Source organism: Electrophorus electricus, chromosome 6 (assembly GCF_041902795.1).
Source record: "Electrophorus electricus isolate QZ-2024a chromosome 6, ASM4190279v1, whole genome shotgun sequence".
NCBI classification, from domain to species: domain Eukaryota; kingdom Metazoa; phylum Chordata; class Actinopteri; order Gymnotiformes; family Gymnotidae; genus Electrophorus; species Electrophorus electricus.
Window position 1 is genome coordinate 32,575,326 of NC_137502.1, and position 12,798 is coordinate 32,588,123.

The 12,798-nt window shown below is 44.9% G+C and overlaps 1 protein-coding gene across 2 annotated transcripts in view; it reads right to left on the reverse strand.

The window, feature by feature from the left end:
• The window catches only part of wnk4b (WNK lysine deficient protein kinase 4b), a 47,054-nt gene that overhangs the window by 15,275 nt on the left and 18,981 nt on the right, over positions 1 to 12,798 (reverse strand). For both annotated transcript variants that reach the window (XR_014124293.1, XM_035525720.2), the window contains exons 2-6: positions 12,194 to 12,366; positions 11,344 to 11,564; positions 10,074 to 10,231; positions 2,604 to 2,692; positions 436 to 655 (exon numbers count right to left, since the gene is read on the reverse strand). Coding sequence is in view for 1 of the 2 variants with exons in the window: in XM_035525720.2 (XP_035381613.1) it covers positions 436 to 655; positions 2,604 to 2,692; positions 10,074 to 10,231; positions 11,344 to 11,564; positions 12,194 to 12,366 (861 nt within the window). In the remaining variant the exon portion in view is untranslated. The remainder of the gene's footprint in view (positions 1 to 435; positions 656 to 2,603; positions 2,693 to 10,073; positions 10,232 to 11,343; positions 11,565 to 12,193; positions 12,367 to 12,798) is intronic.

Sequence of the window (12,798 nt, forward strand, 5' to 3'; positions counted from 1 at the left end):
TGAAATGCTGACAGTGCATGTGGGCTCTCAGACTGTACACTGATGTTGACTAACAAACTCTAGTACTTATTGTTCATTACACTGATTGTTGTCTGTTATAGAGCTTATATGTATTTTGCACTTCTAGGCATCAGCAGTGATCCCTGTATTTCTACAGTATTTTAGATCATTGGTATATTGGACCCCAACCTACTGTACTGGCTAGGACGTGTTCTATGAGCAAATGACGAAGCACTTTTGTAAGTCGCTCTGGATAAGAGCGTCTGATAGATGCCGTAAACGTAAATATAAAATGGCGAATTCAATGTGGAAGAAAAAATCCTTGAACGAGGTGTTCAATTGGTTAACATGAATAATGAAGGCCACCATGACAAAATACACCATAAAAATATCATCTTAACGATCAGAGTCCATGCGCTGAAATCAGACGCTTACCATCTCCTGAGCCACCTCCTCTGGTACGTCCTTGTAGAGCTCGAAGAGGAACTCAATGGCGTTATTGTCCTTGTACTTGCCGTGGAGCTTCTTGGTGTCATCCATGCGGAGCCAGAGCTTGAGGCCTGACTTCATCATGTCATCCTCCTCCGCCAGCTCCACGTGCACGCCGTTGTTCTCCTGGAAGAAGGGATGCTCCAGCAGGTCCTGGATGGTGTACCTGGCCAACAGGGATGCAGACGGAGAAGTCTCTGAATCAGACGGGGAGGAATGTTTTGCATTTCTACAGTATTAGACAGTAATAACTTTTAAAGAACTTCTTTTCTTCCTGATACGTTTCACAAATTAGAGTTGGAAATCATGTCAGCGAAGGCCATGGAGGTGGCGCTACACCCGTAACTTCAGAAGAAACTGTCTAGTACCATGAAGAATTCCCTCCCAGCAAACCCCTTTGTCCATTAACCGCAGCCTACAAGCGGCCTGCAACTACACACATCTACAGACGCAGCTCCGACGGCCAGTCAAACGTTGGGCTCCTCCTCTTCGCCGTGTGTTGTGTGGGCTAAACGGTTACCACCCACACTTACAATTTGCTGCCCAGGACTGCAGGGCAGGAGCAGGATTCCCACGAGTGCCGTCCTGTGATTGGGGTGGACGCCGTAAACGCTTGTTTACTGCACGTCAGCAAGCACAAGCCTGGCGTAAACTAGGAGCTGGACCTGCCGTCTGACCTCACAGGCTTTTGCAACGCTGGTTTATGATGGTGCTGTGAATGTCTTGATAATGAATTATTGGTATCCATTTAACGACAGAATGGCATGTCCACGTTGTTACAATCTGTGAGACATTAGAGTCATATCAGTCTTAGGTGCATGAATGTGTTTCCACTATGTGATCAGTAAACTAGAATCTTATTGTTGGGTATAAATTATATGTAATACTCTACTGCAACACTGGATGGTTAGTACAAACTTTTTGCTTATCCAGAAAGTCATTCGCACTATCTGTTTTATATGCAGTTTGGACAACAGGCAACAGATTCAGGCAGATAAAAAAAAATCCATAGAAATCAAAACTCTCGTGTTTTCCAGTTACTTTATTCTGGTGTTTTTCTAATTTCTCTTCATTTTGTTTGTAAGACTCAGGGCCGCACTCAGTTAAGACTCTGATCCTACAAAGGAGTGTTAGTGCACATGTGAGTTAAGGCTCTGACCCTACACAGCAGTGTTAGTGTACACTTGAGTTAAGGCTCTGACCCTACACAGCAGTGTTAGTGTACACTTGAGTTAAGGCTCTGACCCTACACAGCAGTGTTAGTGTACACTTGAGTTAAGGCTCTGACCCTACACAGCAGTGTTAGTGTACACTTGAGTTAAGGCTCTGACCCTACACAGAAGTGTTAGTGTACACTTGAGTTAAGGCTCTGACCCTACACAGAAGTGTTAGTGTACACTTGAGTTAAGGCTCTGACCCTACACAGCAGTGTTAGTGTACACTTGAGTTAAGGCTCTGACCCTACACAGAAGTGTCAATGTACACTTGAGTTAAGGCTTTGACCCTACACAGAAGTGTTAGTGTACACTTGAGTTAAGGCTCTGACCCTACACAGCAGTGTCAGTGTACACTTGAGTTAAGGCTCTGACCCTACACAGCAGTGTCAGTGTACACTTGAGTTAAGGCTCTGACCCTACACAGCAGTGTCAGTGTACACTTGAGTTAAGGCTCTGACCCTACACAGCAGTGTTAGTGTACACTTGAGTTAAGGCTCTGACCCTACACAGCAGTGAGAGCATAATATGACTGGTCTAGAAGACCAACACAAGGATCTACTGGATTTTCCATCAAGGATCTACAGCCTTCTTGGATCTACAGGACCTACAGATGTGTCTGTCATCCCCTATAAGCAGGAAGTCCAATCCTCAGGGCCTTCACCACATCAGTACCTGCAGAGCCCCGCTAGTGCAATTAAAATGGATATTGTTATTAGGATGTGAAGAGATGGAAATATAAGCCTGGCTGGTATTAATGGATGCTGATGGGAACATGGTAGCATACATGTCCACACAGCACAGCACTGCTGGGTAGTTATTTCCCTTTATTATTAGCGCTAGAGTGCTACACCCTGATTGTCCGTATGTGTAAACATCTTTCTTGCTCCTGTTGGGTACCTTTCGTCTTTGCTCATGTGGATGCAACCCTCTATGATCTCCTTCAGCTCAGGCACTCTCACTTTGAAAAAACTCTCTGGCTTCATGCCCTGTGTGTGAGAGAGAGAGAGAGAGAGAGAGAGAGAGAGAGAGAGAGAGAGAGAGAGAGAGAGAGAGCTATGAGATGGTTGTGATCTGGAAAACACAAAATAAAGTACTGGTCCACAACAGATCTTAAAACCAGCAGATGAATAGACATAAACATCTTCCCTTTATCTTCCGCGACACACACACACACTTGCACACACACACACGCACACGCACACACGCACACGCACACACACAGCAACCCAGAAGGGCCACCCAGATAACTGAGATCATTTAGCTTAGGCACAGCAGAACACTGGTCCAGCATTTGTTCACTAATCAAAAGCTTTCAGTCTATGTTTCTGGTGTTAGTCGTACCGTTACGTTGATGTCTGACATATGAGGAGGAACAGAAAGCTAAAGATGTTTCTGTGTTGGGGCGGGCGGGTGTGTGTGTGTGTGTGTGTGTGTGTGTGTGTGTGTGTGCCATCAGTCACTGCTCGGCATGTTAATGTATGGCTACAGGAGGAGACTGGGACATGCGGAAGCTGGTTTGGAGATGTGCTCTCTACTGCCTGCTTGTTTATCCATCAAAGCGAAGACATTCGTGATTGGTGGTCTATTGGACATTTACTGGACGTTATACATTGCTTATTTGTCCCTGTTAAATAATTATGTTTGAACCAAAATTGACTCTAAATGAGTACAGAATGTCCAAGTGGATTGTTGATTTACTCAGAAGGTGTTTGTTGTTTATGCGAAGTACTGCACTAGGGTGGGGGACAGAGGTAAACAGATACATGAAATGTAATGTATTGCATTAGCCTCGTCATTCACTGTTCTGGGTGGTCCGAGATCTCCGAGAGCCTCTCATTATGTGCAGTAATAAAATCGGATGGTAGAATTTCCATGGAGACAGTGTCCTCCTGGTCCAGCCATCTGCTTCCTCCTCCCCTCCATCGCCATTATTCTGAGCAGCGACAGTTTCCCTGTTCAAAGGCTCCCTCTTCCCTGGCATGGTAGGATGGAAGCGACAGCGGATCTGGTACTGAACCCTGGCCAGATGCTCCACACGCACACGTGAAGTAATGAGCTTTCATCGGAACTGTGTGGCTGACAGATGGAGGAAGAGAAGGTTGGAGGGAGAGACGCGAGGTGGGTCGAGCGGACCCTCACAGACGTGCGGCTCTGCCAAACTCCTACCTAAACCCCAGAGCCCTTGCGCACATTTGTCGGCTCGCCGACTGAAGTTCTGTTTGACGCAGCGCGCTTGATGGCTCATTCTGTCTCGCTCTCTTCCTGAGCTGAAGCACTTTGTGTTTGCCACTGTCACTTTCCCTTACAAATTTTTGAAACAGCCACATTCTCTGTTCAGGCAGGACCGCGACAGACCCGTTGAATAAAAAAGCTCCTGTCTTCTCAGAAGCAGAGAACGTTCTGGTGACTGTCACAGCCCCAGAAATATCCTGCCAGCTTTCAGTCTAAGGGATATGATCCAAATGATTTAAATAACTGGACATGTCGCTGTTCCCAAAGTACAGAACCTCTTAAACGTTCCTATTTTAAGTTTCCTGCCACAGTACCTTTTCCGTCCTAAGAAGTCTTTTTGGGGATGAGATCACTGTTTTGGTATGCCGAGTTTCCTTTTCCAGTGTCACCTCTGAAATTGAAACCTGTAAACACCTGAGGGCCAGTGTGCTTGTTTCCTGGAGCACAGAACTCTGTGAACCATGGGAAAGACGCCGTGGGCCACAGCAACTCTTAAGTGCTAATACCTAACGCTTTCCACCTCATCAATTTTGCACAGTGGTTCAAGCTGCTTAAGGTTTCCAGCTTAGCAACCCAAGCCCTTGGCTCCATTTTGCTGCTCTCCTGTGAAAACTACATCCGTTCATCAGAATCTAATTCCTCGTCGCAGACGCATGCCATCTCCACGGCGCGCCACGCACGTTGTGACGAAAGTTACGTTTTAGGAAATTTGCTTTGGTCTGTTAACTGATCCTAAAAACCTTGATTGGTATGTCTCTTTGCACGCCTGGCCTTGACCACAGCTAGAGGTTACCTAGGCGCTAACTCAGCCTACTCCTGTCCATTTTATCAGGAGACTGATTGCAAAGATGTATGCTCCAACTTGTAGCGCCTCTGGACTAACTTGGTGTCAAACATGTCACATGTCAGAGGGCAGAGGGCAAGTCTCTTATAAGTGCTGAAGTGGGACTGAACCAACAGGCCATCAGCAGTTCCCTGAGTGGGGACAGGAAGTCATCAGCTGTTCCCTGAGCAGGGACAGGAAGTCATCAGCTGTTCCCTGAGCGGGGACAGGAAGTCACCAGCTGTTCCCTGAGCGGGGACAGGAAGTCACCAGCTGTTCCCTGAGCGGGGACAGGAAGTCACCAGCTGTTCCCTGAGCGGGGACAGGAAGTCACCAGCTGTTCCCTGAGCGGGGACAGGAAGTCATCAGCTGTTCCCTGAGCGGGGACAGGAAGTCATCAGTAGTCAGTGGCACTGTTGGTGAAAGGGCAGAAACCGTTATGTACCCATGTACCTGCCTGTTCTCCCTCAGGTCCAAGGTTAGTCTCCCTCATATGGACACTGGAGTATTTGTGCCATATGGTGATGCAGAGAAGCTGAGATATACATGATCTCCATTAGAGAATCTGTGTTGCACTTACTCAAAGTACCTTATAAGAAGTGTGTGTGTGCCATTTTACTGTTTTCATCTGTTTATCTAACCACCTCTTGAACTACAAGATTATTTTTAGAGTGTGTTTACCCAGAGAGACCAGACAAAGGTGATCTGCCAAAGACAGTGTAAACTGTTTGAAGGAGGGTCTTTTATACTGGCCAAAGGAGTTTTATGAGCTCCATGTATATGTAGGTACCATATTTTCCTCCTTAAGTGTGTGCCTGTGGAACGAGTCTTCTTGGTGCATTCCCAATCATCAGGCTATTTCACTGAACGGCTGTGTGTGTGTGTGTGTGTGTGTGTGTGTGTGTGTGTGTGTATGGGTATTTGTGGGAAATAAATTGGAACGTGAAAGAGATTAGGCAGACCGAGGGAAGGCATACAAAGAGAAGCAGCAGTGCTCACACAGATCCGTCATCTGTGGCATGACGGATTAATCCATCAGCTAAATGAATGTATCTCTGTTTGTGTGTTTAAGAGCAAGAACAAGATGAAATACACAGACTGAATATTGGAATATTCATGCCTGTGGCCAATCTCAGAGGGAGTGTTGGGGGAGTGAAATGAACAAATGAAAGACTGGAGGTTGAACAGGAAACATCACTGAAGGGGAACTACTTTAAAACACAACTAAAGGCACTGAATCAACATTTATAATAATAAATAAATAATAAGCCAGAAACACTCTGTACTGCTGTACTAAGTTTACCTGGGAAATATCTGAGTTAACATTTTGGTTTTAAGATTTCGAGATGCATATGTAATTTTTCAAATGGCACAATACACTAAAAATATAAGTGATTCAGTGACCGTCATAAGCATGGATTCACTTCCACACTGGACCTACCACACCAGAGCACAGAGTACACAGCATAAAATATAGAGTACAATAATACAAATAAAGACCACGTCCTGCCACCATGAGCTAGACGGTGAAAACCTGAAGGATTTTAAATAATAAATATATGAAGCAATACTGTCAGAACATAATGGAAAAAGTGAAATTACAGTCATAAATGTCACGAAACAGCAAAACCCCACAGGCCTTAAAAACAAAACAAGAACTACAATAAACCCATATGATTTGCGATCGTAACCAAAGGCACAAGGCTCCCATGGTCATCGTCGTGGACCAGGCTGGAGGAGAACGACAGCTGGTTTATGAAACAAAGCAGAGAGATTGTTCAGTGAGCCGCGGTGGAGGTGCGACAACGTGGATAAGGCCACCATGGAGGATGTGTGTGTTACCATGTGTAGAGAAACTAACCATATGGTTGTCAACAGGATGTAATGTCAATTTAATTATATCAAATGATATTGATTTCTCTCCCAGTGAATCTCTGTTTGAGTCTACTAGGAAAAACATATTCTTGTTTTCACAAAGGCACACACACACACACACACACACACACACACACACACACACACACACACAGTGTCATACAAGGCAACACAATCCCCACGTTTAAAACAGCATCCATAATTCATGAACTTTTGTTGAATGTTTCATGAAATTTAATTAGCATTTCCTCTGTGCCGTGTTGAGGGAGGCAGTATTAACCTCAGCAGCGGCTTTTCAGGGCCTCCACATCATTGCTGATGAGCAAAGGTGTTACGCAGTACACCCACCCTGGTACGCACGCACGCCGTAATATCTGTTCCCAATGCCTCAGTAAGCCCCAGAGAATACAGCAATGCCCATGGTGATGTAGGATCTAGATTTTAGTCGCGCTGACATCACTCCAAGGTGCATTGTACAGATTGGATTCTTTTCTAATGCACTTTATGGGAAACCTGGTGTACAACGTAATTTAATTATGTGAGTCTAATCTGATCTGTGGGCTAGTAACTTGCAGTAATTAATCATGTCAGTAATTGTTATGTTGTTTTTGGGAACATTTGTTGAACAAGAGCAGACGCTAAGGCTAAACCTCACTGTATCAGCATGGTCAGATTGCCAGCACTGAATGAACGCTTCCAGTGCTTTCTTGAGTCCAGAGACGAATTATTCTGCACGAGGGTATGATGATGTTACTGGACAAAACACAGGTTACCACTCCAGATTTAGGACTCGCCTCCAATTTACACTGTTCCAGGTGCACCTGAGCACCCGGCTAGGAGTCCCACAGCTCATTTGTGGAAGTGGAGACAGGGCAAGAAGTTCAGCCTAGCTGAAGGTTGGCCTGGGAACCAGCACCGCAAACAGTGCCAGTCTGACATGAGGCTGGGCAGAAATTATTGGCTGAATGACCAGAGGGCAACGCAAAGAGGCAAATACAAGTGGCACTTGAGGTGTTTTATTGGTGGAACATCTGAACACTTTCAAGGTGACCCACCCTCTGATCACATGACTTCCGTCTCAATGGTCAAATTACATAAAGGCATGACATAACACCGCATTGTTTCTGTAGCTGCAGAATTAATTGGTAACCACGCAACTCGCGAAAATTGCATGACGTAATGCCTCAGTGTACAAAACAGTTTTTACACACGACTGGCAGCTAAAGACACAGAGGCGACAGTTTCCCAACGCCAGCACAAACACAGCGTTAGTGGAGCAGGGCTACTGGCAGAGGCAAGCCCGATGCTAGTGCTTCCTCCGTCAGGTCGCAGACGTCTCACCACCCAGTCACGCACCGCACACAGGAAGCACCTGATGCGACCTGTGTTTTAGCAGCATTCCCCAGGCTGCTGCACTCTGCCCCAGTGACCCTTGCTCCCTTTCCACCCCTCACAACCCTGCTACGCCACAAAAAACAGCAGCTTCTCAGAAAATGACATGACCTATCTTACTATACGTTTATTTTCTTAAATCAGTGTGTTTGTTCCTGTAAAACACTCAGAGGTCATAAAAACCTTCATTCAGTTTTTGTTTAAACAAATCAAAAAAGTTAAAAATGTGTGTTTTCCTTCTGACAGCTGGACATGTAGTTTCTTTGGCCATGGGGGTGGAGTGTGACGTCTCACTCTCTTTCTCTCCGTCTCTTTTAAAGGGAATATGCTCTCTCTTACCTTCAGATAAACAAACACATTGGCCTCTTAATCCTGAGCGGAAAACACCAGTCGTCTACAACGCACCCCAGAAAGGGTTGGACAATAATCAATTATTCTCCTCTCAGCACATACATACTTGAAAATCCACAAACACACCTGTTCAGTCAATCAAATCTTTCCTTCTTGTTCTATATCAAGTTAACCAGATAAGGATTGTTCTCACCATAATATAAATATATGACCAAGAACACCAACAAAGAACAGCACAAGGACATGCTGGTGAAAACACAAGCCTTATGAGATCATCTGTGCTGGACGACACTGGCACCATTTAAACTGTCCTTGAATGAGAGAGTCAAAGAAAGAGGAAATGCCAGACATTTATGGCATTTGGCTGACACTTTTATCCAAAGCAACTTTCAATTATGACTGAACACAACTTGAGCAATTGAGGGTTAAGTGTCTTGCTCAGGGGCCCAAAAGTGGCAACTTGGTGGTGGGGCTTGAACTGGCAACCTTCTGATTACTAATCAACAGCATTAGCCTCTGAGCTACCACCGCCTGGCTAGACTGAAAAAAAAAATTCAAAGGTTTTTCACCCTTAAATTAACATTTTAAAGTGGTAGTTAAAGGAAATCAAATGAAAACTGTTGTGGGTATTCAGCACATCATGTCTGATGTTATATTTGCGCTACTATGAACATTCACTGAACATTGCTCCAGTCCCAGTCTGTCCCACTTAGACTTGGAGTGCAACCAGCTCCATTCTCACTCTGTTAACCCTGCTACCACCATTAGCCTGAAAGTCTGTTTTTGCAACATTCTGCATGGAATTAGAAGTCTGGCAAAACAACGACCTTATCTCAAATAAGAGCTTTGCTTTGGTTAACAATCAAGGGGACTCCCCTGAGGTCACATTCATTTCATGAAAGGCTTTGCTCTGGAGTGCACAAGTCGTTTGTGTTCAAATGAGCTGATGGGGAAATTCATGCAAACTTCCATTTAAAATAATGCACTGTTGTAGTCAACAGTACGGCCAGCACTGTCCCAGAACCGTTTGTGTGTGTGGTTCTGATGTATACCAGTCGCAACAACATACTGGTTCACTGGACCCAGAAATGTTTGAGAGTTGAGCCCTATAAAGGGCGCTGGTGGAGATCAACCAGACACTCAGTCGGATGCTTGCAACACCGGCAGACGGAAAGCAGGGGTCACACTTCTGGATCTTACAAACAACTTAAATAATAACAGATCCTGGCCTTGCACATTGCAATCCTGCAGGAATGCAGGTGTGAGACAAACGAGGACGACAATGTGTTTTCCAAAGGGAATTACAGCTCTGGAGAGACACGTTAATTGTCTGTTCTGCTGCGGAGAAATGTCACTGTAACATCCATGGATACTTCAGGCGGCCATTAGTGGGCTCGTGAAACCTCTGAGAAGGAGGCTATTAAAGTGCAGACAGCCTCTGGGTTGGGCCAGTTTGCAGAGAATGAGTAACAGAAGAGACTGTGGGTGGTTTCGTATGGATAAGCAGTCACACACTCCAACAAGAGCAAGGTGCGACAGGATCCTTTATGGGAACTAGGAAAATTCCACCTGCCTCCTGCTGCCCTTCATGTTGTCACACGTACGAGTGAAGGAAACGAAAGCTTTTAGAAGCGTAGACGCTTAACCCGCGCTACACCCGTGTACGTGCACGCGCACAGCACGGCTTCACTTACGCTGGTGACTTTGCGGTAGATCTGGGCGGCGTTTTGGCACTCTGAGTAAGGGTACTCGGATGTGGTCATCTCTAAGATGCACATTCCAAAGGCGTAGACGTCCACGGCCTCGTCGTACTTCTCTTCATACATCTCCGGAGCCATGAACTCCGGGGTGCCTGAGGGACGGAGCAGAATACGGAAGGGGCTTAAGAACAGAAAGGGCCCAGTGTTGAACCCTGGGGGCACACCTTAATGTTCTCTTTATATGAGTGTATTAAGAAACGATTGTGACAAAAAAAACACCATGGAGAAAAACAACCAAAACAAACTCATGCCTAGTAAACTTTTTCTAATAACATTTATTGTTATTATTGTCTAAAATATTGTTTAATCTTGCATCAGGTCTTAATTGCATGCCTAGGGAGGACAAGGCCTTGCACTCATGATGGTAGACAGTACTCTACATCCTTTAACTCACAACAGCTCTAATCTCTGCCAAAGGCAGGAATAGATAAAGAGATACATGCACAGAGCAGTCAGTAGCAGGTACATGTACGTTTGTAGTACTCACTGAAGGTTGGTTAAGGTTTTCTTTTTATTTCTGTATAAGCAGCCATTAATAAATAAACCAAAAATTTTGATTCAGTCAGATGATTTAGATGAAAGGTTTTCCATTATTGACCCACCAGGGAAAGCTCCACCAAACCATTTACAATGGCAGCGGTAGGAATTAGTGATGTGAAGCATTTGAAATCTCTAATTCCTATTACACAAAAGTTAATCAAACTGTAAGGAATACAATGGACGATGTCTTGGAGTGTATTTTATAATAGTTTTGTAACAGGGTTTTGGGTGGGATAGGGAAAATACTACGTAACGAAATGTAATTTTTTTGGATTGACCTCCATTTATTCACATTTGGCAGTGACATGAGTAACTTCACTTATATTTCGAATAGCAAAATGGATGTTTTCCTGTAGATTCCTGATTCCTGTCACAAACAATAAAGTATCTATAGGCTTCCCTAGAATGGACTGTTTTCCACACTCTACAGGACTGGTGAGTTCTCAATGAGCAAATTATGTTGAAATGTTGAAAAGGGGAACCCTTTAAGTTCTGCTTCTATGGTGGATTTTCTACCCTTCCTTACAGAGTCAGGTATGCTGATGTGAGCAACCTGTTACATTAACTGTTTAATTAACTACCAGTGATAGGTAAATCCAGGACTGTGTGTGAACCCTAGGTCCAGATATGGATACACCTGCCCCAGGATATTACAGCGACTCACCTATGACACTCTTGGCAAAAGAGGCACTCTTGAGCGTAGCCAGACCCAAATCTCCAATCTTGACTGAGCCTGTTGGACCCGTGATGAAGATGTTGTCGCACTTGAGGTCGCGGTGGATGATGGGCGGGGCTCGCGTGTGCAGGAAGTGGAGGCCTTTCAAGATCTGGTGACTCCAGCGCTGCAGCAGCTTCAGCTTCATCTCCTTAAACCTCTTCAGATATCTGCAGGCCAACCACGAACCACAACACTCATGCGTGAACGGCTGGGACAAGTCACACTGAAAATGAACTCCATTGATTTATCTATCAGTTTATCACAATATTTACTCTGTGGCAATAATTCAACATTTTTTCAATCTTCATTTGATGGCGAGAAGAAACTCATTTACATATCTCCACCCACTCAGCCTACAGCCCACTTGCACCTCAGATCTCAGACGTGCTTCAGTTCTCTGCACGTTTTTAATGAAGCACAATGCAGAGTAGCCAATCAGGACAGAGCTCGTTTATCATATATCTGTCTTAAAAGGCACAGAAACAGCCTGCTTAATTCTAACACTTAAAGAGAGATTTGGTCACGTAAAAATGAATTCCGAACATAAACATAACGCACAAATATTGTAAGTAGGCATCAGGGGAAAATATTTAAATGTAGAAAATGGGTCCTTTAAATAAATGTCATGAGATGTGACCAGCAGGACCAGAGCAGTGGGAAGGTCTGATTCTCCTTTTCTGGGAGGCAAGCATGGAGGCACCACCAGCATCCGTAAACGCTGTGCCACTTGACAACAACTCTAGGCCAAACGGTCTGACTGGCCATCTGCAGCCATGTCTGAGAAGACTGAACTCACGTCTTGAGGGTCCCTGACGTCATGAGCTCGGTGACCAGGATGATGCACTTGTGGCCCTTGACGGTGGATTTCCAGGAGTCGTAGAAGCGGACGATGTTGGGGTGCTGGAGGCCCTTCAGCATCTCCACCTCCTCGCTGAAGCGCTGACGCTCCACCTTGGTCAGGCGCCGCGTCTGGCGCGGAGAACGTGCGACGCAGAGACACCAACAGCGCAGAGACCCAGCACAAAGACACACGGCACAGAGAAGAGCAGACACATAAACAGGACAGCGAAACACACAGCACAAAAGCACACGCAACACAGCACAGAGACAGACCCAGAGACAGCATGTTTAAACTTCACATTGTACCTTTACCTTCGGTAGCTTCAGTAGTATGACTAAACATATTTCACTTAGGTATCAGCATTCTTACAAATCTGTGCTTAGTTTTGTCTTATAATAATGTGGTTTCAGTCATCTTCACTTTGACTGCAGCATTCTTATAAATGTCTGCACTCTTTTATCATCTTGTGTGTGTATATATATATATATATATATATATATATATATATATTCAAAATTGTAGATATATTCAAATAGGTCCCTCATCAGCTGTGCAAGCAA